We start from the raw sequence: 25,011 nt of genomic DNA, 5'->3' as shown, positions 1-25,011 counted from the left end.
TACATAGCCGTGGTACGTAACCCACAGCTTCATAGGTCAGCAACTGCATTTTAAAGAATCCTGAAAACCTGCAGCAGAAACACGCAGCACGTACGACTTGGTTTTTATCGACTAAGACTCTTTTGGCATCACCACCGGAGAGTGCCTGTGAGATAAAGCACATTAAAAGGGTCGGTCAAGCGTTGCGCAGTGCTTTAAGTGCCTCAGGCTGTATCATCCCAATGGTGCATCACTTGTAATTCTGCCGTTCCGTAACTCCTCACCTGAGCTGTCATTTCTCCCTTACTGTTTCACACCGGTGTTCTCAGGGTCTCATCCTCGTGGCCCTGCACCTGCGAGCCCTGGCACTGCTGGGCAGGTTCTCGTGGAAGTAACCAGCAGTAACGTAAAATCTCACTCCTCCTTTCCCCCAGCTTCTTTTGGAGTTTTTAGTTTCCAGATTGTCCTGGCTTTCAGCTAGGACAGAGTTAATCTTCAGAAGAAGCTGGAGGGGCCACAGCCAGGACAGGTGACCCACACTAACCAAAGGGGTATTCCATACCATATGACGGCATGCTCAGTATATAAAGGGGGGTGGCCAGGGAGGAGCAGCAGCTCTGGGATGGGCTGTGTGCAGTTGTCGCATCATGGGGTGAGCAAATTGCACTGTGTATCACCCGATTTGTATATTCTAAGTACGTTGTTGCCATTGCCCTCTCCCTTTGCTGTCCCAGTAACCTGTCCTTATCCCAACCCACAAGTTTTACCTTTGGGTTCCCATTCTCCTCCCCATCCCGCCGGGAAAAGCGGGGTGAGCGAGCGGCTGCGTGGTGCTCAGCTGCTGGCTGGGCCTGAACCACGACAGCCCTTTTTGGCACCAACATGGGGCTCGAGGGGTTGTGATAACGACAGATCTGACCTGAGTACGTTAAAACAACCTTGTTATATGCATTTATTATATTAGTTAAATAGTCACTGGTCACAATGACGTTTTGTTTGTTCACATGGCTGTGGTATGGAAACCCTGCGGTGCTGTTTGACATTCCTGACTGCCTCTCCCAGAGGTGATAATTTGTTGTACTGTGTAATATCAACTTCTGATGACATCACTGGTCATGAGGTTAAGCTGGTAGTTGTATGCGGCATTGCTGTCATGCTTATACCTTGGACGACATCTCTCAGAATTGATTAATAATCGCACCCAATCTATGGGGAAGATGGGGGCAGAAGGGGAATAGAATATTTGAAAGAAAAATGTTGTGGCTATTCCAAGGAGACACAACTTACCGCACCGTGCTGGGCCCTGGCCACGATCTACCAAACACTGCTTGATGGTAGACAGCACCATCACGGGGAAGAGAGGGAGAACAGACCCACAGGCCCTGCGGATCCCCAAACCCCCACAACAGGCACCGACACTACTCAAACCCCGGCGACAGGCACTGCAGCTGAACCAAAAACCCAACCCAGTATCAGTCGACCCTATACAGGAGAAATACACCAAAAAAAAATCACTTTGCTTAGGAAGGGATGATGATGAACCTGGACCATCAGGAGAACAGGAAGAAGAGCCAGAACCAGAGGTAATCAGGCGTATATGCAGAAAGATTTCAGCCACCATCCAGACAAGCACATTATTACCTGGCTGCTCCGCTGCTGGGATAATGGGGCCAGTAGCCTGGAACTGGAGGGCAGGGAGGCCAAGCAGCTAGGTTCCTTGTCTAGGGAAGAGGGCATTGACAAGGCAATTGGGAAGAAGGCACAGGCCCTCAGCCTCTGGAGGCAACTCCTGTCAAGTGTGAGGGAAAGGTATCCTTTCAGCGAAGATGTCGTATGTCGGCCAGGCAAGTGGAGCACCATGGAGAGAGGTATCCAATATCTGAGGGAATTAGCTGTGCGGGAGATGGTTTATTATGATCCGGACAACGCACAGTTGCCCACAGACCCCGATGAAGTCCAGTGTACCCGACCCATGTGGTGAAAGTTTGTACGAAGTGCACCATCATCGTACGCCAACTCACTGGCAGTAATCGACTGGAAAAGTGAAGAGGCACCCACAGTGGACGAAGTGCCTGGCCAACTCCGGCAATATGAAGAGAGCCTTTCTTCCTCCCTCGTCTCGGCTGTGGAGAAACTGTCCCAGGACGGCCAGCAACTCAAAGAGGATATATCTTACTCCCCACCTGTACAGTATTTCAGCTGTTAGGGGTAAGCGTTTTTCTGCTCCAGAGAGGGGATATAGAGCATACACACCACGAGGTATCCCGTGGTTTTACCTGCGCGACCACGGAGAAGACATGAGGAAATGGGATGGGAAGCCTACCTCAACCCTGTGGGCACGCGTACGTGAGCTACAAGGCAAGACAGCTGTACTAAGGGATTCTTCCAGGAGAAATGCTGCTCCAGTTTCCACCGGGCAGCCCCCCAGACCAAGTGAAGGGCCTGATCGCACTTATGATCCTCTTGAAGGGACTTCTAAGTCCTTTCTGCAAGAGGTGAGTAGTGAATATGATAAGCAGGACTAGAGGGGCCCTGCCTCCAGCCACGTGGAGGAAAGGGACAATCGGGTTTATTGGACTGTGTGGATCCGATGGCTTGGCACACCGGACCCACAGGAGTACAAGGCCCTAGTGGACACCGGTGCACAGTGTACTTTAGTGGCATCAAGCTATGAAGGGGTGGAACCAATATCTATTTCTGGTGTGACGGGGGGATCCCAACAGTTGACTCTGTTGGAGGCTGAAGTAAGTCTAACTGGGAATGAGTGGCAAAAGCACCCCATTGTGACTGGGCCACAGGCTCCGTGCATCCTTGGCATAGACCCAAAAGGGTACCGGTGGGCTTTTGACATAGCTGCCTTGGCTGGAAACCTATCCCATGCCCCATGCCACCACCCAGAACACTATCCTGGGCCTCGAAAAGCAACTCCTGTTGTGACATGGCACCCCAGAAAGAACTGAGTCAGACAAGGGAACTCATTTCCAGAACAACCTCAAAGACACCTGGGCCAAAGAGCATGTCATGGAGTGGGTGTATCACATCCCCTATCATGCACCAGCCGCTAGGAAAATCAAAAGGTACAATGGACTGCTAAAGACTACCCTGAGAGCAATGGGTGGTGGGACCCTCAAACACAGACACACATTTAGCAAAGGCCACCTGGTTAGTTAATACTGGGGGGGGGTCTATCAATTGAGCTGGCCCTGCCCAATCAAAACTTCCATGCACTGTAGAAGGGGATAAAGCCCCCACAGCACACATGAAGAATATGTTGGGGAAGACAGTTTGGGTTATTCCTGCCTCGGGCAAAGGAAAACCCACATGCGGGACTGCTTTTGCCGAAGAGCTTGGGTGCGCACGTTGGCTGATGTGGAAGGATGTGGAAGTCCGACATGTACCTCAAGGGGATTTGATATTGGGTGAGAAAAGTCAATGAATTAAATTGTATGATGTTAATTGCTAAATAACCCTGCCATTGTATGTCATCACTACTACAATTGCTATAGGCCTTATCAGTGGTATCACAGTAAGTGTCACCCAAATTAATGAAGGATTAACTTTGATGAAACCAAGCAAAGTGCTGTGATAATGGAACTAGAACTGACTTCAATAACTGGTTCCCAGCAGCTTCCTCAAAATCAACATCTTCAACCCCCGGACCATGGGCATGAGCTCCAGATGCAGCCGCAACAATCCAATAGCACACACCATCGCTCCTGCCCTGAGACTACTATGACAGAGCGAGCCCACAGTCACAGACAGACCTTTGATGAATAGTGAACTCAAGAGACATTTTAGAGGGATGGCCTATAGACTAAGGGACTATCTGTGTGTGTATATGTGTGTGTGTATATATATATCTGAAAGACAGAGAAAGTGGTGGTGATTAATTGGAAAGTGTAGGATCTGGGCATGACTAGATGGTATAGAATAAGGGATGGATAATGTCCTGGTTTCAGCTAGGACAGAGTTAATTTTCAGAACCTGGAGGGGACACAGCCAGGACAACTGACCCACACTAGGGGTATTCCATACCATATGAATCATGCTCAGCATATAAAGGGGGGTAGCCGGGAAGGAACAGCAGCTCTAGGATGGGCTGAGTGTGCAGTTGTCAGGTTTTGGGCTGAGCAAATTGCACTGTGTATCACCTGCTTTGTATATTCTGTTGTAAATACTTTGTTGTTATTTCCCTCTCCCTTTGCTGTCCCAGTAAACTGTCCTTATCCCAATCCACGAGTTTTACCTTTGTGTTCCCATTCTTCTCCCCATGCCGCCAGGGAAGCAGCAGTGAGTGAGCAGCTGTGTGGTGCTCAGCTGCCGGCTGGGGCTGAATCAGAACCACCAAAATTTAATGAACAACAAAGCAGGTAAGCATTACCCAAAAATATGTATTTGCGGAAAAGCTTGGCAAGTGCTGTGCAACACTTGCATCTAATCTACACGTAGTACTCAAGCTAAAGATGCATCATGGATTTACAGATAGTGATACTTTGGGCTTTGTTTTCCTAATTAACTCCACACATTCAGTTTGCTTTTTTGACTGTTACTGAAGACTGAGCACATGTTCAAATATGTACCTTCAGGCCAAGAATTTGCTCTTGCACTGCTCAGAGTTCATCACTACAGGTGTGGATTTGGATTCTTAACCACAACATGCTTCACTTCACATTCAACTGCACTGAACTTGCCTTTCTATCAACCCATGAGTCAGTCCTCATCCTTACTAGTCACAGTAAGTCAGCACGGGCAAACTTTCCCTGCACTGCCTTTCCCAAACAGGACACAGAAACACTGAACATCGTGGCTGCCAGCAGAGCTCCCTGTGAAACTCCTGGAAAATCTAACCATCTACTCTTTTTCCCCCATCCTCAAGCATGTAATTCCCTCTCGTTCCATGGGATCACTCACCCAGGGTCCTTAAAACCCTTTAGCGCAAAACCCTGCCAAGTTCATTTCAGAAATACATTACAACAGACGTTCTCCAAATCCCTGTGGACTTCTTTAAAGAACTGCATAGGTCTTGTGAGACACGACTTGCCATTAAAACACCAAGTTTATATTCTCTCACAATATCCGGGTTTCTACTAATTCCATTCTTTATTATAGTTTCTGTTTTCCTTGTACATAGGTCCATCTTACTAGGTCAGAAATCCCACAAACCCTTGCTTAGAACAGGTATCACATTTGCCACCTTCCAGTTCCCAAGTTTCAATGCAACTTTTGTAAGAGATCGCACACCACAGTTAGCAATACCCATTTCTGCTGTCTTTAATCCTCTTTGGCATAGCACAACCCCCAACACTGTACCAGTATCTTCCCTATTTAAGAATTTGGATTATACAGAGATTGGATTATTTTTCTTGTTTATCTCTAAGCAATTTTTAACACGTAACACAGACCAAGATCTCTGATATAAATGAAGATTCCTGCCTATTAACTGGAATGGAAAAAAAAATTACAGAAGTTGCAGAGGAGAACTTCAGCCTTGCTCATTTCACACTTGACGAATACATGCTAACACCGATAGCAACAATCAGACTCTTTGCCATCTATACCTAAGAACAGAGCTCTGTGAGGTGGCCAAAGGAAAGAAGCTTCTCACTCTAAATACTGAAATACACTAAGAGGAGAAGACCTGGGAGTCAGTGCCAAGAAATGTAGTCCACTATATCAAAGGGGCCATAAACACCAAAAATTGTTAGCCCGAGTTGCAAGGAGCTACAAGCTGTTTACAGGCTTCCCCAATGGCAGAAGGACACTGAGCTGTCTGGAAATGGCAGCCCCTGGCTCAGCTACCATTCTGGGCAGACCAGATGGCAGGACTGCTGATCTGAGATCCTATGGCAATCTTTAGTTAAAAGTTTAAGGAGCAACCTTTAATCAACCCAAACTTATAGAACCTTCCCTAAACATCCCGACAGTAAAACAAAAATGGAGATTTACTTAATTTTCTACAAAGCCTGAAGCACCAAGGCCAAAAAAGAGCTCTGCCCACACTGCCTTCAGGACAGCACTCCTCAAGAGAACCCAGACAAGAGGAATGCAGCTGTGGGGAAGCAAGCGAGGAGTTTCCACATCCCCTTAGGGTGGGAAGTGGAGGCATTTCTATGCCTTCAGTATGCCTTTAACAGTCAAGCAGAAGAAAAGCAACTGAAATGAGAGATCAGTGAGCAACAGCTGTTTAGAAGCAAATGCCTATCTTCAACCTGAAAGCAGTATCTACAGCTCCTTTTCATCATCATCACTCCCTGATAAAGGCAGAGCTCTTAATTAGCAAGCTCCCAAGTTTGTAACATCTGACTGAACGGAGTAACTGCTTAGAACCGTGTTACTTAACCTTTGTCTCCAAGATAACTCAAGATGAGGTGGTTTAAATATTTTTTGATGTGCTGACTTCTAAGAGTTTCCCAGCATAGGTGGCTAACTCCTGTAGAACACATTTAAGCCCACTGGCAATAGCGTGCTTTTCTAGGCTCTCTCTTGCAGATGCCTCGGCAGCAGCACACATGCCACCAGGCATCTGCAGACAACAGATCAAACACAACACATTGTTGCTGTTAGAAGCCCCTGGATTGACTTTGAGAAACTCATTTTAATCTGAGCCGATCACTTCAGAAACACTGGCCCTGTGGGAATAGCTGCAAGTCAGGGCAAGAGAGCAGGTGATGACTTTTGAATTATTTTGTGGCAAGTAAATACTGTATTTTCAGTATTGAACATACAAGGAGCTCTTAAGTCTACCTGCAGCAAAACCACCATGCTTTAGCAGGAGTGTGGAAAGAGAGGGCAGTGCCATGTATGTGCTGAAACAGACTGCTGTACAGCAGAACACTAATGCATTATTTAAGGCAAAATAATCTCTAGCGATCAATATCCAAGAGCCACAAGAGTAAATATTGTGGGCTAATTTGAGGACCTCAGCATCACAAAATAAGAAAAGCACAGCTGAAGAACTGGAAAAATTCAGCAAAGGGATAGAGAGCATTCCTTATTTGTAACTTATGTATGTTATTTGTCAGTTTTGGTAATACTTAGTTTACAAAACACTACAAAAAGTTGGTTTTGTAGCTTCTTCCTTGGGCTAGGCCTGCAGAAACATCAGAAGGTCTAGATGTCTGTAATCCAAAGTGCAGCTTGACACTTCACTCCTTAGGAGCTTTCTGGAAAGTAGGAACCAACACTGCTCATGTCAAGCTAAAAAGACAAAACAGAAAGAAGATTTAGCAGATGAGTGCCAGAGACTGCAGAAGGCATTTCAAAACACCAGTACAGTCAGTTCTCAGCCTCCAATTACCAAGGCCCAATAGAAATTTCCTTTCCTAGACCATAAGGGTCTACAAAAAGGGAAGCAGACCCAGCTGCTGCTAAGAGCCAGCCATAAGAACAGACTTGTCAAGCTGGGAAAGGCAAAATATATGCTCAGCCTGGTCTAGCTGGTTATGAAAAGCTCAGAGCAAGTTTAATTATGGCTCTGTTATGCTCAGAGACATCAAGCTTTTATACAGTAACCGTGAAGGGGGAGCAAAGAACTCTTCATTCAAGGAATTCCTTATTCTTTCCTTATGCCATAAACCATTCCCATACATTCTTCTGATAACTGAGAATTCAGCCACTAAGTTACAATGGCCTATATAGCTCAAGAACACGCCTCTGGCACCACAGCAATGATCGTAAGAGTTGTAATCAGATGGAAGCCTAAATGAAGTTCGCATAGGACATTCATCTATACATATGCCTAAATCTTTTTTAAAAATTTGCATACATTAATGAATGGGGAAGGTCCTATATCACTACCACTCCAGACAGAAAACAACAAAACTGGCCTCCCATTAAAAAGTAACTTGGGCAAAGCCTTTGACAAAAAGGCTTTAAAAAAGAAGTAAGACAGCAGCCTTAAATTAAGAAGATTTAAGGCAGGCAGCAGACAAGCTCTGAAGTCTCCTTGGCTCTAGAAATGGTTGTAGCCGACATTTGAAACAGTTTTATGGGTTACAATAATCAAAAGCCAAGATGTCAAGCAAAGTCACTGGCATTTTAATTTTTAAACCAAGATTTGTTTAAAAAAATCCATTCAAGTCATAGCTAAGCACTGAACAGCTAGAAAAAAAAAAAAGGTATCTGGAAGTTGAAATGGATATATTTCTCATAAAAAGTATTATAATTGCAACAAAAAGCCTTACACTTTCCGTACAGGACTAAGCAGGCTGATTAACTACAAGGAAACAAACCCTTCTGCAACAAGGTAACTGCTTTCAGTAACCCAACAAAAGGAAAGACTAAGTAAAAAAGTAAAATAAAGAGTAATACAAAAAAAAAAGATAAATCAGTGAAAACAGCTAGTTTTATAGTAAAATCTTGCCTGTTTTGATCATGATTATACACAGACTTCGATCCTTCTTACCTGTCAATCAAGGAATCTCTCATGTTGGTAGCGATGGTACTTGGCTGAGCTTCATTCAGCTTGAAGATACTCTCAATGACGGAGAGCTCAGTGCTGGTCGTGTCCAGCCCACAGAAGGCACACCAGTCATTCACAACCATTCCTGCTGCAATGACCTCGCTGCCACGATTCACTGTTCCAGCCTAGCAAAAACAAAGCGGCAAGAGTTAACAGGGTAAGCAGACAGGCACACATTTCGTTACGCATCCTTATTATGAGCCTTTAGTGGAAGGTCTCAACTCACACTCCTGAAAAGATTAGAGCTTCTGCCATCAACAAAGTTATAAAGATTTCAGATAAAAAGATGAATGGACAGCCTTTAATCTCTGGAGAGAAAATTGTGTGACATTCAGTGAAATAAAATCTAACAAGTAGGAAGTGTAAAGGCATAGCGATCGTGAAATTCACAAATCCAACTGGGCAGGCACAGGATTGTATTACATAATTTTTTTAAATACTGCCTTTATCTGTGGTTTGGCCAGTCTCACGTTCTGTATGAGTCAATCAGCACAACTTGCATAATCCCAACAAAGCAACGTTTCAGAAGGAAACTAAAGGTGCTAAGCAGCTTCTTCGGACTCAGAAAAGACAAGGAAAATGTCTCAGGAGACTTGCCCCATTCAAACCTTCTCATCTCCCACTTGGAACAGCTCTGCAGAAAAAAAAGTATCTAGGAACCCATGAGATGCAGAAACAAAAAAACCAAGAACTGTGTTGGAAGGGAGTGGCAAAAGAAAACAAAACCCTGTAAGTGCCTTACCACGAGTGGGACCTGGAGCAACGAAGACAGTTCATCCTGATCGTCAATTGAAGTTTTGGGGTGCACAATTCCTCCTTGGTTACTAAAAACACAGTAACTTCCTACCAGCACCTGATCCGCTACCGTTTGCCTGAAAACCTCAACCTTCAGTACATCTGCCAAGATCTCTTCTGTCTCCTGCAAACAGAAAGAGAGAATAAAGTCCTCAGCAAAATGGTACTGTAGAATTTGAAGTCAAGCTATTCCCGCACGCAACCATCAGCTGGGATCCTCACTTTTCACAATCCATTGTGATCATTCTAAAACACTTACTCAACCTTTATACTCCAGACGTGGAGTAACTGTGCACACTGAGCTGGGGCACTAGAACTAAACACAACACTGTGCCCTCACTGAGAAATGCTCTTCTCCCCTCTTTCTGGAGGATGCTGGCATCATGTTGACATCAGTTGTGTCAATACCTGTTCCATGGGCATTCCCTGTGAACCAGTCCTCTTTTGTCCCATGCCACTGGGACAAAATTTTCTTACTCTTCTGTATAATTCCAAGAACTTCCTTCCCCTCCAGGTTTTCACTGTGAATTATTTTGATTTCTCCCTCTCTGGCCATCTTATCTTACTTTTTACACTTAATATGCTGCAAATAACATTACCTTCCCTCCCCACCCCGCCTTTTTTTCCTCCTTTGCATTCCTAACACCAAGCCCCATTTCTTCGTGACCTTTAGCCCAAACTGAAAGCAAACACTGTAAGGACCTTCACCATCTGTAGACACACAACACATCTCTCCCTAATGCTATAAAGATATCAGTTCTGAAACATAAAGAAGCAGCAACTTTGTCTCCTCTGCCCTCATTTTAAACTTTCATACAAGAACCTTCCCTTTTTCATTTGCCCTCTGTAAACATGCACACCACCACATCCATAGCCTCTTTCAACTATTACAAATCTCAACTAGCTCAGCAGTAGCTTGTAACTACTGCTGTAGTCCTGACTAAACTCTTCATGACATTTTTATTACACGTGTGCACACCCTCTTTTATTTATTCAATTTTACATATGCAAAGCAAACTGCACCCAACAATATACTTCCACATCCCACTCCTTCCCTTCTGCAGAGGGCATTCACTACAGCAGGGGCAGGGTCCACATCCACAAATAAAGATAAATATAGATAAATAAAGATAAACAGATCAACTGAAACCAAGTCGGAAGTCCAAAATCCAATCCTAAGATTTCTCGCTTGCGAAGGAAGGGAACACAAGGCAGCACAGCCTCCTGCATCACATTAGCTCAGCTGTTAGTGTAGGTTTTCTGATCCCTGTGCTACATCGAGCAATCCTCAACAACTACAAACCCAAACCACAGCTTGCCAATCATTTCACATGTATCCACTATGAATTTAAAAGCATTATAGAGCCACATACCCTGTCAAGATCTGGATGAACAAGAGCTACATAGTCATTGCAGGTAGTGACATTGCCCAGTGCCGAGAGACGCTCTTCTACTCGTTGAATGCGTACAGAATCTGGAAGACTATTGCGGATATGTTGAAGTTCTTGGTCTGTCGTACTGCTTGGGACCAACAGTCCGTGTCTGTTTCCTAAAATGACAAAAAATAAACCCAACAAAAAAACAAAAAGAGAAGTAAAAAAAGAATGTTTCCAGAATGTTTCCACAACACCTCCTACTTTCCTGATGTTCATATAAAGGCTTCAATTGCCCCTGTCCCATCCACTCCTCCCAAGCCCAGCATTCAGCCCAAGAGAAATCGCATTACCATCTAAAAATAACACAGCACCACTGGTAAGGGAAAACCAGGAAAAAGCACAGACTTGTTTCAGACTAGAAGTGGCTGAATGGCACTATCTTTAACCACTTCTCTTTTTCAACAGAACTAAAGGAAGCCTGAGGTTCTCAATGAAACACTTTGACAAGGAATTTCCCCTACAGATGCCAACTACCGCACAAAATGTACAGGTGCTGCTGGTTTGTATCACTTTACTGTGGCAAAGCAGTAGGGTAGGACGGACCAAGACATTCTCTCCACAGGAACAAAACTCAAGCAAGAAGTTCATCTGACTGAAAAGGGTCTCGCTAGCCAGAGGCAGATGAGACTTTTCCTTGACTTTCCCATTTGTTAGTGCCTCCCTGGACTCTGCCCCTCCAGCGCTGGCACTGAATCATTAACCTTAAGAAAAACAAAGCTTCTCCCAGTTTACCAGAAAGTCGACTTACACATGCCCTTAGCCCATCTTCAAGCCCTGAGAGGCAAACACTCCCCGCTACCCCAGCTCTTTGTTATCAGGCGAGTTTTAACTTTTCCATTTCCACTCCTCCTCCTCCTCTTCGCATTACATTGAATGCATTGAAGCATTACAACAAAACCCTGAGGATGAGGGGTGCTGCCCGTCGGACTCTGCACCACAGTTAAACCGACAGCACGTCACAGCGTGCACCAACCGAACACGAGAACGTTTTCGTGTTGCCACCGGAGCCCCTCCTGGGCTCTTCTCGGCCCGAGGCCACGGCCGGGCCCGGAGTGCGCAAGGCCGCCCGCCACCTACCCACACACATTCTGCCGATGATGCGGCAGCCGCTGATGGAGGCGTGCACCACCGGGATGGTCCCGAAGAGCTCCCCCTCGAAGACGCTGCAAGGACAAAGCGCCGTTAGGGTACTGCCACGGGGCTCGGCGAGGCGGCGGCGGCCGGGCCGAGCTAGGCCAGGCCAGGCCGGGCGGGGCCCTCAGAGCTCCCTCACCTGTAGAAGTTCTCGGAGCCGCCGATGGCCACGAGGCAGTAGGCGTTGGTGAGCTTGGCGAAGCAGCCCAGCTCGTTGTTGTTCTCGAAGCTGGCGCGTACGGCCATGGCCGGGCTGGGGCCGGGCGCTGCGGCGAGGACAGGCCGAGCTGCAACGGGCACCGCGGACGCACGCGGCGTTGCCGCTTCCGCTTCCGCCGGCGGCGGGCGGCAAGGGGGGGGAAGAGCGGCCCCGGCCGCGCCTGATGGGGACAGCGCCGCCACCGGGCGGGAGGCGCGTTCGCCCAGGCCGCCGCCATGAGGGGCGCTGCGTGACGGCAGCACGTCCCCAGGCACCGCGCTCCGCCCCGGCCTCCACCACGTCACCGTGGGCCGTGACGTGTTGCCACGGGCCTCGATACACCACCACGGGCAGAGGCCACCCGTGTGCCCTCACAGGCCACCTGCACCCGAAGGCGCCCCCGTGGGCCCCACGTGCCGTTGCTGTCTGTGCCTGGATGTGCCACCGTGGGCCACGGCCCCCCGTGTGCAGACACAGCCCGTGCCCAGATGCCACCATGTGCAGACACGCCGTCCCTGCCCGGGCACCACCTGGGTGCTGACGCCATCCGTGTACAGCAGCACCCGGCTGCAGACGAGTCACCTGCGTGCAGACATGCCAGCGGAGCGCCTCAGCGTGCCCTCGTGTACGGGGGCCACGCGTGTCCGGGTGTGACCTGTGTCAGCTGCCACCTGTGTTCAGATACAACCTTTGTGCAGACACCACGCGTGCGCAGGCACCGTCCACGTGGTGTTCCCACCCATGCGCAGGCACCGTCCATGTGGTGATCCCACCCATGCGCAGGCACCGTCCACGTGGTGATCCCACCCATGTGCAGGCACCGTCCACGTGGTGATCCCACCCATGCGCAGGCACCGTCCACGTGGTGATCCCACCCATGCGCAGACACCATCCATGCGCACACACGACCCATGTGGTGATCCCACTCATGCAGACACCACTTATGTACTGATGTCAACCGTGCGCAGATGCCAACCACACGCCCAGACATGCCACCCGTATCCTCCTGGCGTGGCACAGCTCAGCATAGAGGGGCCCTGGCCAAGCTCGGGGCGCTCACCTCCCCACGAGGGACCCAACACAGCTCTTTCCAGCAGAACGGCTCCTTTATTTTAATGCTACCCTGTCTTTGAGCATTTCATTTTCAGCACGTGGATACAGGGAGAGGAATCCATCAATACAAAGATAACCTGGGTTCACCTCGGTGGCCAAACAGTTTCCAGCCATAGCAATGGTTTTGCGGTAAGTTTGGGGGGTGGGGAATGGTTCTTTCCCAAATGGGTAGAAAAGAATGTAGAAGTGTGGATTAAGTTTATGTCATTTTCTCTCTCCTGCCATGATCTTGTAATTGAAAATTTGAACCATACTTGCTAATCTCATCTAAATCACTCATCTGCATATATTAGAAATAGCACAGACACCTTTTAACAGGAACAAGACTAATTTGCCACCCATATTTTGATTTCAAGCCCCAGATATAATGATTGGTGGGGAAAAACAGCCACTTGAAAATAAGACCAAAGGACACCTCAAGGCCCAGGTCAGAGTTCGAACCTACTGTGTATGTGTTTAGTTTTTAACTTGTTGTACTTGGTGATCAGATCCAGCTTACTGTGCCCAAGAGTCATTCTTTTCTCAGCCCCATACGTGCTGTTCTTTTCTGTCAGCATGTCCTCAGTGAGTTTATCATAGGAAGGAACTACAGGCTTTTTATCTCTTTTTAACTGGTTGTATGGGGATAGCATGTCCAATTTTCCTTGTCCAGGACTCTGTCTTTTGTCAATCCCATAAAAAGTGTTGTCATTTTCTGCTGTCGTTTCCCTTTCTGCAGGCCCTTTCTGCTTCATGCTTGTCCCGTTGCTACTGACACCCTCCGAAAGGGACTGCAACGTCTGCTCCTGTGGGGAGCAGTGGCTGCTGTTAGCCTTATTGTCCTCTTGATAACTAGGTTTATTGGAGCTCAGGGCAGAGGAGGGCTCCGGCTGCAAGAATGTCCTTGCTGTCATGAGATTTGATTTGTGATACAAGGCTGGGGTGGATTTATTTGGAGGACTGTTCGGTGAGTCTGGTGGTTCTCCTTGCTGCTTAGGGCAAGTGGGCTTCAGAGATGTGTCTTCCTTCCCCTTCTTATTACCGGAATCAGAGCTTGAGTCTTGCTTTTCCTGGTGTACGTTGTAGCTGGAGTTTTTCAGAAAGGGAGACATTTTTATGCTTCTGATGCTTATGTTGGAAAGGCTGCTGGAGGGGCTTGAGGTTTCAGCATCATTGACCTGTGCAGCTTTTAAAAAGGAGTTGGCAACTTTTGAGGTATTCTGAGAAGAGGGGCAGGTTTCAGGATCTGGCACACAGAAGCTGGTCACTGCTCTGGACTCTGCATACAAGTACCGGAATTCCTTGTCAAACTCTGCAACAATTTGACCACGGAAGTGAGTCACCAGGCTGGTGTGGACTTGACTGCAAAGCCAGGTGAAACTGTGAAAAAAGAAAAAAAACAAACCACAAACTCACATGTACCTTTAGTTCATGGAGTACCAAGATAGCTAGCATTGATTTTAACATTTGAGTGATGTATTGATACCCAATTTATGTCATTAAAACTTCTTCTGAAGTATGCAAGTCTCAGATTGCTCGTAGAAATTAATGTACTCATTACATAATTACAAAAGAACAACCCTAAAATGGTCATTTAATTTCAAGCTCAGTGATGTAATGAACTGTATGAAAATATACACAATGAACAAAAAATATCAGCCAGTTTTCCTTAGCCTTATGAAGGACGTAGAGCAGCAACCGGTCCCTGCCTAAAATGTACAGCAGCATGTTTCAGGCCTTTTCCTCTCCAGCTTCCTCCTGCCAGCACTCTCTGCCCATAAGCAAGGAACCATCGTTTCCCATTCCCCGTCCCATCCGTGTGTTGGCGAGTACCAGCTAGCTGTTTGTGGGCAGGCTCGTCAGTCCATGCAGGGGGTATTGCAGTGTGTGTGGTTTGTATCAAGCAGGCAGCAGCAAGACCTCCGACTATCTGGAGGTGGTGTGGCTATGGGACAATGAGACAGGAAGCATGGAGCACTGAAGGGCTCTTTCTGCTCAATTTACATTGCAGACTTTCTAGCTCAGCATTTGGCTAGCACAGTACACTGCGCCCATACCTTCCACAGAGACTGTTTGGGGGGGATATCAAGGCATGCCTGGTCTCCTGCTCTCTTCCCTTGCCTTGGCAGGAGCTACGTTCTCACGTCCTTCACATCTGCAACGTGTGATGGACTTGAAGGTGCTGCTTAGGCGGGCAGAAGAGTGAGGAATGGAGATCTTGGGCACTGCCTTGAGGAGCAGAGGTCTCCAGAGCCCACAGGAATGCCTCAGGACAGGATTATGATAGGGTTAGATGATGTTTTCTGTAAGTATTGCCATGAGATCCCTAGACTCTTTCCATCTTTTCCTTACCAGTTAAGAGATGCGTGGTGTTAGAAGTTCACGAGTCCTTTGCTCAGCAAGTCCAGTCCCTGCTCTTGCAGTACAGTGTGTTGGAATCTTTTCTGGGAACTTATGTTCCACCTTAAAACAAATCAGGTTGTGCCCCAGCTGGGGAAAAACTTTCACTAATTGCCACTCTGCATATTTTATCTGTTTAACCCTACCTGTTGTTTGTGCCAAAACTGTAACTTAATTAGCTCTCCCCTGTATATCTACAAATAGTAACCACATTTCTCCTCCCAATCTTCATTTTCCTAGATTAAACAGGGAAGGTCCTCTTACAGAGTAGGCTCCCGGTCATCCCAGTCATCAGCTGCTTCTTTTATTCTTGCTATAGTCAAACCAGACTAGCAGGCTAATTGTGTTAAATAAAACAAAACCTTCAAAGATGAAAGTACCAGTTTAGGGCTGCGTTATCAGCTGCTAGAGCAAGATACTGACTTTGACAAGGGCAGGATGAAATCAGAAAAACTACAGGAGAGCAATCGTAATGGGTGATCCCAATTATTCTCAAGTAAACGTCATTTCAGGACAAGATACTGGCACTATATTTTGGGACCTCATCAATGCTTACTTCACAAGATAGCTATTTGGGAACTTTTAGTAGGAAAACCAGCTCTTGGCTTGTTCCTGAGCAATATGCAGTTGCTATGGTTCATAATGTTGTTTTGAAAAAAGTACTATACTTACACTCAGCATACACACCTGCCAAAGACCAACACAAAATGAAAAGATAAACACTCATCTGCTTAATATCAAAAGGTAGATGAAGTAAGAATGAAGAATTAGTAAAAGAGTAAAAAACTTTTGCAGGTGGCATGAAGAGTATTCAGAAATACCGTACTGAAGGCTCAAAGCAAATGCATACAGCTTCACAGAGACATGGGAAAAAACCCCAACAACAACAACAAAAAAACCCCCCACAAACCAGAAAATAGCTGGGATAGCTAAGTGACAGAAGAGAAGCTATTAAGACCAGAAAGCCCATCTTTAGAAAAAATTGGGTCACACATTGCAAAAGGCATAAGAAATAATATTCAGCTCTCTGTGGGGCTAGCACATGGTCCATGTGTAATAGGAGCGCTCAGATAATTCCTCTGCATCAGTGTTTATTGTACAGGAGCTTGGGATGATCCCTGCCCTTTATACAGAACATAAGGGAGGATCAGTCTCATGTTGAAATCTCTGTAGAAGAGATTAGAAAACATATCAACAAAGCAGATAGGAACAAATTGGCAGGACCAGGTAAGATTAACCCAAAGGAATGCAAGGATGAAATAGCTCAACTACTAACCAGGATGTGTTATCTCTCACTTGAAAGTACCTTTGTTATCAGAAGAGTGGAAGGTTGCTAATGTGATATCATTTTTTTAATGTTCGAGACCATTAAGTCTCATAACCGCACAGCACAAATTAGTAGAGACTCTTCTAAAGAATACAATTAATGGCTATATAGGTAAATATGATATAATAGGAAAGGCAGCTCTTGCAAAGAAAAGTTCTCTCTCACAAAGCTGTGAGAGTTCTTTGAAGAAATCCAGGAGTCCAGACGAGAGATTTCATGTAGCCTGTACTGACATTGTCAAAAGCGTCTGTCCCAGGGGCACTGCCTGGCTCCCAGGCGTGCTGGTGTTCCCGTTCACGTTCCTTACAGCTATTACCCTTCTACACAAGAGCGCTGTCTGCACCGCACGGTGCTTAGACGTATCCCAACTCAGGACCTACTCTGCTCACACATAGACTTGTGTCCATTTGAACTCCTCAAACCACAAATGCACTCAGAGGGCTGAACACCCTCTCATCTGGTGGGGCAGGCTTGCATCCCTCACACTGCAAGCATCATTCCATGAACTGCGAGAGGACCCTCATCAGCCTGGTGGAGGATAATGCCTGCTATCCCTGTTCACCCAGCCTGGCACCGCTGTTGCCAGCAGACCTGGAAACAGCCATGCAAGTGGTCGTGATTGCCCTCCTCATTCTGGCTAGGAGGTCTCATGTCTCAGACTCAAATGGTCAAGCAGGAACATCACAACAGCTGCCCATCAAGGCTTCTGGCCTCACCTTAGCAGGAGGTAAACGACAGGTCTTGCTTAGGTTTTTCCTTCCCTCCCCAGATGAAGTGACTGCTACCTTCTGTCTTCTCCCAGCACCCTCTGACACAAGTACTGCCTCCCTACAGAAATGCACGCGACAGATAAATCCATCCATCTCCTCTCATTCACATAAGCTGTCCTTTCCTCTCTAAGGGGAGCAGCTTCAGATCCAGCTATACACTCCCCTGGCCTTACGACTGTCCTTGCCACCGATGCCTCTCACAGCTCTTTCCCCAGTCCAGGCATTACCGTGTCCCAGTTTCCCATGCCGATCCGATGGGGGCCTGCTCACTCTGTGTCACGACAGGACCTGTAAGGAATCATCCAAGCCCCACCAGTGGCACAGCCCTCCTCCTTGCCATACTACAGGTTTCTATGATAGGACAACGTGGCCTTGCCAGCTATGGCTATTCCCATCGCTACAAACTGATAAAGGTCTTTTCCTCCATGAATGGCATGGAGGAAATAGCAAGGGAATGATCATTCTTGGTCTCTTCTGGTACAAAAATGAGGCGTTGAATTAACAGGTTACAAATTCAATACAGACAACGCAACACACAGGCAAGCTGTGGAGCTCCTTGCTACAGGCCACTGTGGATGTTTTAGCATCATGTGAGTTTCTAAAAGCAGTAGGATTTTCCTGCCATTATTTTTTTCGGAACAAACTGCTCCAACACAGAGATCCCATATCCAGTTCTGGGGCACAAATTACAGAAGTCTAGGAAAGGATGGCTGTAGGATAGGATCCCTTCCCTGCCTTGCTTTCAGACCCTCCTGGAGCAGGAACCCTCCAGGAACCGGTGCAGCTCAGCCTTTGGCCAGGAGATGGAGTTGGAACATCACCTCCCAGGAGGTGGGCGACACTTGCCTGTCCTGTCACAGCATCCCCTGCCCCGGTGCTCTGGCTTGGGTCGAGCATGAGTGGCAAGAGCACTTTGCAGTATTTCAGCCGGTCTTAATCTCAGCAGCATTTTCGACAACAAGATTAGTTTTTCCCATGCCCCTCTGTAAAACTGTAACATGGTCGAGGGTTGCGATGACCTTTCTACAGCTGTACTGTACAGGTGATGCACAGTTCTTCACACTCAGCTTCTCTGCTTCAGCTATTTCCAACTGATGAGATACGAATTTGCAACAAGGTTTTTCGCTTCTCTCAGTAGTTTCTCTTACTCATTTTTAGTGCTTTTCTGTCACTTTGGCTGTCAAAGGCATTCTTTTCTTTTTGTATGCCAGTACAAACTTCTGTGTGTCATTTTTGCTCGTTGCTAAATGTAGATACTACGCAACACTCATTACTAGACCTTTGATTTCAAGTGACATTTTCTTTGATAAGATGACAATAATCTGACTTTATTGTAGTAAGCTCTTTAAGCTTGCTTCCAATGCACTTGAAATCATTTCCACTCCTCATTTTTCATCTTCATTTTGATTAAAAATGGTGCAATGAATTCAGTTAATTTGGGCATTCCATCTCAACTGAGAGGAGATCTCTTATTTCTTATTCATACCTACAGCATCATGCCTTGTCTCTTTCTTCTGGATTCACTTTTTATTTATACACCTGAGGACTTCCTCCTCTTTGCTTGGTGTGCTCTGCAAGGTTTTATATATAACTTATCTTCTGGCAATGCTCACTTTATTGCTATACATATCAGCCCAGGGTTTCCTTGGTGATACACTATGCTTTCCATTCCTCATGCACTCACTTTTTGCTTAATTATGATTTCTTTCTTGAGGTGACTGTTCGTCAAGTTAGATAAAAGCTCTTTCCTCTTGCTTGGAACATGGATGTGAGCATCTTTAAAAGAAAGACATTCAAGGCTCCTCCAGCTTTAAACCCATGTGGCTGTACCTGTTCCATTGCCAAACGCTTATGTACTTAATTTTTTCTCCCTCTGTACTGAAGCCAGGTGTAGAGCTTTTGTAACCCTCTCAACTTTCTCCTCTCATTTTTCAGTTTCAGTTGTCATGTCAGCTTCAACCCTAAATCTTGAGTTTCTTCCACTACAATAGAGCGAACAATGAGCTCCTTCCTCTCCGTGCCAGTGACAGGACTGTGTTGGGTATGCGTGGCAAGGTTTTGTGGCAAGGTTTTGTGGCAAGGTTTTGGTAGCGGGGGGGGGGGGGGCAGGGCTACAGGGGTGGCTTCTGTGAGAAGCTGCTAGAAGCTCCCCCTGTGTCTGACAGAGCCAATGCCAGCCGGCTCCAAGATGGACCCGCCGCTGGCCAAGGCCAAGCCAATCAGTGCCTCTGTGATAACATATTTAAGAAGGAAAAAAAACAGTTAGAGCTTTTGCAGCCGGAGAGAGGAGTGAGAAGATGTAAGAAACTCTGCAGACACCAAGGTCAGTGCAGAAGGAGGGGCAGGAGGTGCTCCAGGCACCAGAGCAGAGATCCCCCTGCAGCCCGTGGTGAAGGCCATGGTGAAGCAGGCTGTCCCCCTGCAGCCCATGGAGGAAGGATGAGGGGGTGTAGCGATTCCACCTGCAGCCCGTGGAGGACCCCACACCGGAGCAGGTGGAGGCACCTGAAGGAGGCTGCGGCCCGTGGGAAGCCCACGCTGGAGCAAGCTCCTGGCAGGACCTGTGGCCCCGTGGAGAGAGAAGCCCACGCCAGAGCAGGTTTGCTGGCAGGACTTGTGACCCCGTGGGGGACCCACGCTGGAACAGTTTGCTCCTGAAGGTCTGCACCCCATGGAAGAGACCACACTGGAGCAGTTTGTGAAGGACTGTAGCCCATGGCAGAGACTCACGTTGGAGAAGTTTGTGAAGGACTGTCTCCTGTGAGAGCGACTCCATGTTGGAGCAGGGGAATGTTGAGAGGAGTCCTCCCCCTGAGGACAAAGAAGCAGCAGAAACACCGTGTGATGAACTGACCGTAACCCCCATTCCCCGTCCCCTTGTGCCACTGAGGGGGGCGGAGGTTGAAGCCGGGAGTGAAGTTGAGCCTGGGAAGATGGGAGGGGTGGGGGGAGGTGTTTTAAGAGTTGATTTTATTTCTCATTGCTCTACTCTGTTTTGCTTAGTAATAAATTAGATGAATTCCCTCTCTCAGTTCAGTCTGTTTTGCTCGTGACGACAATTAGTGAGTGATCTCTCCCTGTCCTTATCTCGACCCATAAGCTTTTCGTTGTACTTTTTCTCCCCTGTCTAGTGAAGGAGGGCAGTGATAGAGCGGCTCTGGGGGGCACCTGGCCCCCAGCCAGGGTCAACCCACCACAGGGACACATACCGATACTTTGACCATCTTCCATTTTGAGCTGAGAAATTTTAATCTTCTCTAAGGCAACTCAAACAGCCACATAACTCCCTGTCAGGCTGACAATACCACCTCTTTTCTCCAGTCCTAACCTGGCAAATGTTTACTCTAGTTTTCCTGTTCAAGATCCTGTTTAGCTCTAGCCCCATTTGCCCTTAGGCTCCTCTCATCTGCTACATCAGTAAATGTCTTCATTAGTAAATATCCTTCACTCTGTTATGTTAAATAAGTGCTCAAAGAAACATACTGTTTCTTCTGGTGCCCAGAATAATAAACAACCAGATATACAATTACATTTAGGATTTTAGGTTATTGCTTTTCCTAGATATCTCAATGAACCCTGTTTTCTCCTTGCATTCATTCAGAGGAAATAGAATGTTAAAGATGGAAAACACAGGGAAATATTTAATCAATAAACACATATGAGTTGAGGGGTCTAAACTAATTTGCCTACAGTTGTTTAAGATAAGAGCAGTGAGCTTGGTTCCCACATTTAGAAAACTCTCCAAAACCATGTCTGATTCATACCAATAGGCAGCAATGTATCAGAATGAGTTCAGCTTGCCAAGAGTATTTTGGAAAATAAGAAGGGCTTTTACAAAACTCTCAAGGAAGATGTCAGCACATAGAACAACAGTATCAACATTTGGGGTTTAATATGAAAATGTCGATATGTATACTACTCTTGCTGCATACATGTAATACTGCATATAGTGATCATAGAAGAGAGAATCTGATGGCTAAAGATGTAATAGAGACTGAAAATGGATTTCAGGCATGATTTGAACATGCATTTGAAGATAAAAGAGTCTCTTACAGCTGAAGAATTAAAAATGCTTACTGAATACCTGAGTAGTCAAGGATAGAGTAGGAAAACACCTCTCTGCAAGAGAGGATGAAGAGACACTAGACACCTGGATTCACTGTCAGCGTAGAAGGATGTACTGAAACTCTAACATCTTGGCTCTGGTGCTATCCAATATCTTCATGAGCAGCGTAAATAATGGAAGAGGGTACGCTCATTACATTCACAAATCATATCTAATGGAGAGGGACTGCACAGATATGAGTTTGAAAAAGGTTCTGAAAAAAATTGATGCAGTTCAACAGGAAAATATTCAAAGAAAATACATTCCAGGCAGTCACAATCAGGTGCACAAATACAGGCTAGAGAATGAGTAGGCAGCAGCTCTGGGGGTTAGAGTATGTGTTAAGGAAAAAATGCATCTGTAGTGTCACCAGTGTTGGGGAAAAAAGCAAACATCCTGGGGGTGTATGAACTACATTATAGCCTATAAGACGTGCGTGATCCTTTCACTTGACTTGAATCCTCTGAGGAACAGAAGATGTTGAGTCTGGAAAAGACTCGACTGATGGTCAGCATGGTAACTGTGCCCAGGTTGTACAAACCAAGCTATATGAAAGGTACTGAACTGGGTTGGTGTCCATAGGAGACAGACAGCACACAGATGTAGTCCTCCATGATTCAATGCTCAGGCAGGATGCCAGCAAAGAATGATGAGTGAGTTGCTCACTGGGATGCCGGATACTAGAGATATTTGGATCTAAGTTATGGAGCGCTACAGAGAAGCCACTGGTCAATGTCTGTATAGGTCCCATTAACGTAAAACAAGATAGATGAGTCTCAGGGGTAAAATAAAAGCACCTAAGTAGGAAGCTAAATAAAGATCAGGATTTTATTGGTAGCCTTATAAAATGCTCCCTCTTCCATGCTTAGAATGGGACAGAGAGGTAAAAGAGCATTTCAGGACATGGTTATGGAAATTATGTTAGGGAAAGGATGGTAGATTCATAAGGAAATGGAAAACTGTAGGAACATAGTTACTCTATAAAGAATGCTGGATTCCATCTTAACCTAAATGAAACCTGGCTGCTGCACGATATAATGCAGAAGATATAAGGAAGCTTTAAATTAGAATCTGAAGCAAAGCTGTGATGTGTAGAAAGCCACACAGTTTGAGATTGCCCACTTTACCTTGGGAATAAAAGCAAGAAAACTGTGTTCTGATATAAGGACAGGATGGAAGTCAATGACACTTAAGTAAGAAATTAGTATCAGTGAAGAACATCTAAACAAATTAAAATGTGTTTAGAAGTGTGCACTGTGGTGAACAACTGGACCAGATACAAATGTTTACATGGATGCATAAATTTTATGAGCTAAAGAAACAGATAGATGTTGTGAAATACCTGAGCCGAAATAATGACTGTGACACAGGAGGCATCTCTGAAACTTACTGGGTAGAAGGAAATCAAGGAACAGTATGACTGCAAGGGTAGAAATTATACAGAAAGGATAAATAGAGGATATGTTGCTGGGGCAGTGGCACATTACATTTAAAAAAAAAAAAAAAGAGGTCACATAAGGTAAATGTTATATCAACAAGTAAAATATATTCCTGTTGGATTAAAAGTCTGCTCCCAAATATGAAAAACATAGTATTAGGGCTATACTGTGAACTTTCTGAGCAGAGTATTCTGAGTAAATATGCCATGCTAAGGAAGTGCTGAGAGGCTAAGGCGGCAGAAAGCAGAGGGATAAAGGGAAATTCAGTTATAGCCATGTTGAATGGAGGCCATTACTAGAAGAGTTGCAAAAACTGCATTTTAAACACTATAAATGACTGCCTTTTGGAGAAACTAACCAGAAAACCAACAAAAGGAGAAATAACATTACCAGTTCAGAAAGTTTCTTTGGAAAGGACACTCGGCAACAAAATAACCATGACGTCCCCGTATGAAATATTCTTTCAGGACCAAAATAATCCACAACAGTAATACTTAACTTAAAAGAGAAAGTAAGGAATGCTATTAAAAAGAAATTTAAGAGAGTAACCAAAAAGGTTAAATGCTTGAGGCAGCACAAAGATTGTTTAAAGATGCTATATTAGAGTCTCAGAGAAAATGTACCTATCAAAATAAAGACATTTTAAAACCTCCAAAAAGTCACCATAGTTAAAAGGCATATTAAAGGAAAATATTTAAGTAAACAGCCTTCAAAAACTGGAAGTCAGCAATTTTCCAATTATTAACTAGTGAATAACCTATCATTTAAAATTGAGCATAGTAACAGAGGAATGGAAAGTAGTAAATGCAAACCTTTTAAAGAGCTCTTGGAAAACTACAAACCAGCCAGTCTTATTTCCATACTGAACAAACTGGTAGAAGCAAATAGAGAGTAAAATGATTAGATGCATAAATAACTATAATCATAACGCTGAAGACTCAGCATATTTTTGTGGAAGGAAGCCATGCCTCAAAAGCCTCTTGCAGTTCTTTGAAGGAAGCAACAAGCACACAGATGCATAGGATCTGCTTGATGTCGGATACTTGAATTTTCAAAGAGATTTTGATACGGTCGTTCAGTGAGGACTCTTAGAAAAATTAAGTGATCATGGAGTACAAAGGAAGATGTTGCTGTGGAGTAACAGTTGATTAAAGATGGAATACAAATGCTAGCAGTAGTTTTAATTAACCACTAGAATCCCACAAGTTTTGTGCTGGGATCACTGCTGTTCAACATATTCAGAAAAGTCCTGAAAAATGGTAGAAACAGTCCATGTCAGAGCTCATGACAAAATTATTGTGGGTGGCCAAAAGAAAACTGGATAATCAGAAGCCGCAAGAGGATCTTATGGTATGGGGTGAATAAGTGACAAAATTATAGACAAAATTCAATGTCAATAAATTCAAACTGCTGCAAAACCCCTGCCGGTCTCTGTATATTGACGAGTTCTCAGATATTAACATTTAGGAAAGAGGTCTGGGTTCCCATGGACAGTTCAAAAAATGATCTAGTGCTTAGCACTAGACAAAAAGGCAAACAGCAGACGAGGAACTGCCAGAAGAGGGACAGAAGAAAAGACAGAAGTCACCATTATACAATACTAAAGTGTAGTGGGTGAGGATATCTTGACCACTTCATGCAGTTCTGGTCAATTCATCTCACAAAAGATAGACATTATGATTAAAGGTCTGGAAGTTCTCCTGCATGAGAAATGACTGAACAGCCAAGGATACTTCAGCTGGAGAAGAGATGATTCACATGAGGGATTATAATGAAGGAGGACAAAATCATGGATGCAGTCAAGAAAGTAAATAGGAAACAGTGATTTACTATACCCAGGTTATAGGAATTTGGGGACATCAAATATAATTATC

The 25,011-nt window shown here is 45.5% G+C and overlaps 2 protein-coding genes across 2 annotated transcripts in view; both read right to left on the bottom strand.

Annotated features, from left to right (window-relative positions):
* Window positions 1–5,054: 5,054 nt before the first annotated feature.
* Window positions 5,055–12,155, bottom strand: EIF6 (eukaryotic translation initiation factor 6). The gene is made up of 6 exons (XM_054845571.1): window positions 11,945–12,155; window positions 11,749–11,834; window positions 10,609–10,784; window positions 9,183–9,359; window positions 8,384–8,565; window positions 5,055–7,176 (listed from the first exon to the last, which is right to left on the bottom strand). Exons 1-6 carry the CDS (start codon window positions 12,049–12,051, stop codon window positions 7,167–7,169), a joined length of 738 nt encoding a protein of 245 aa, XP_054701546.1. The 5' UTR covers window positions 12,052–12,155; the 3' UTR covers window positions 5,055–7,166.
* A 954-nt stretch (window positions 12,156–13,109) lies between these two features.
* Window positions 13,110–25,011, bottom strand: part of FAM83C (family with sequence similarity 83 member C) — a 28,756-nt gene continuing 16,854 nt past the window's right edge. The window contains exon 4 of the mRNA XM_054845481.1: window positions 13,110–14,476. Coding sequence (XP_054701456.1) covers window positions 13,546–14,476 — 931 coding nt within the window. The 3' untranslated portion in view covers window positions 13,110–13,545. The remainder of the gene's footprint in view (window positions 14,477–25,011) is intronic.

Source organism: Grus americana, chromosome 17 (genome assembly GCF_028858705.1).
Source record: "Grus americana isolate bGruAme1 chromosome 17, bGruAme1.mat, whole genome shotgun sequence".
NCBI classification, from domain to species: Eukaryota; Metazoa; Chordata; class Aves; order Gruiformes; family Gruidae; genus Grus; species Grus americana.
This window is presented reverse-complemented; position numbering and strand designations above follow the sequence as displayed.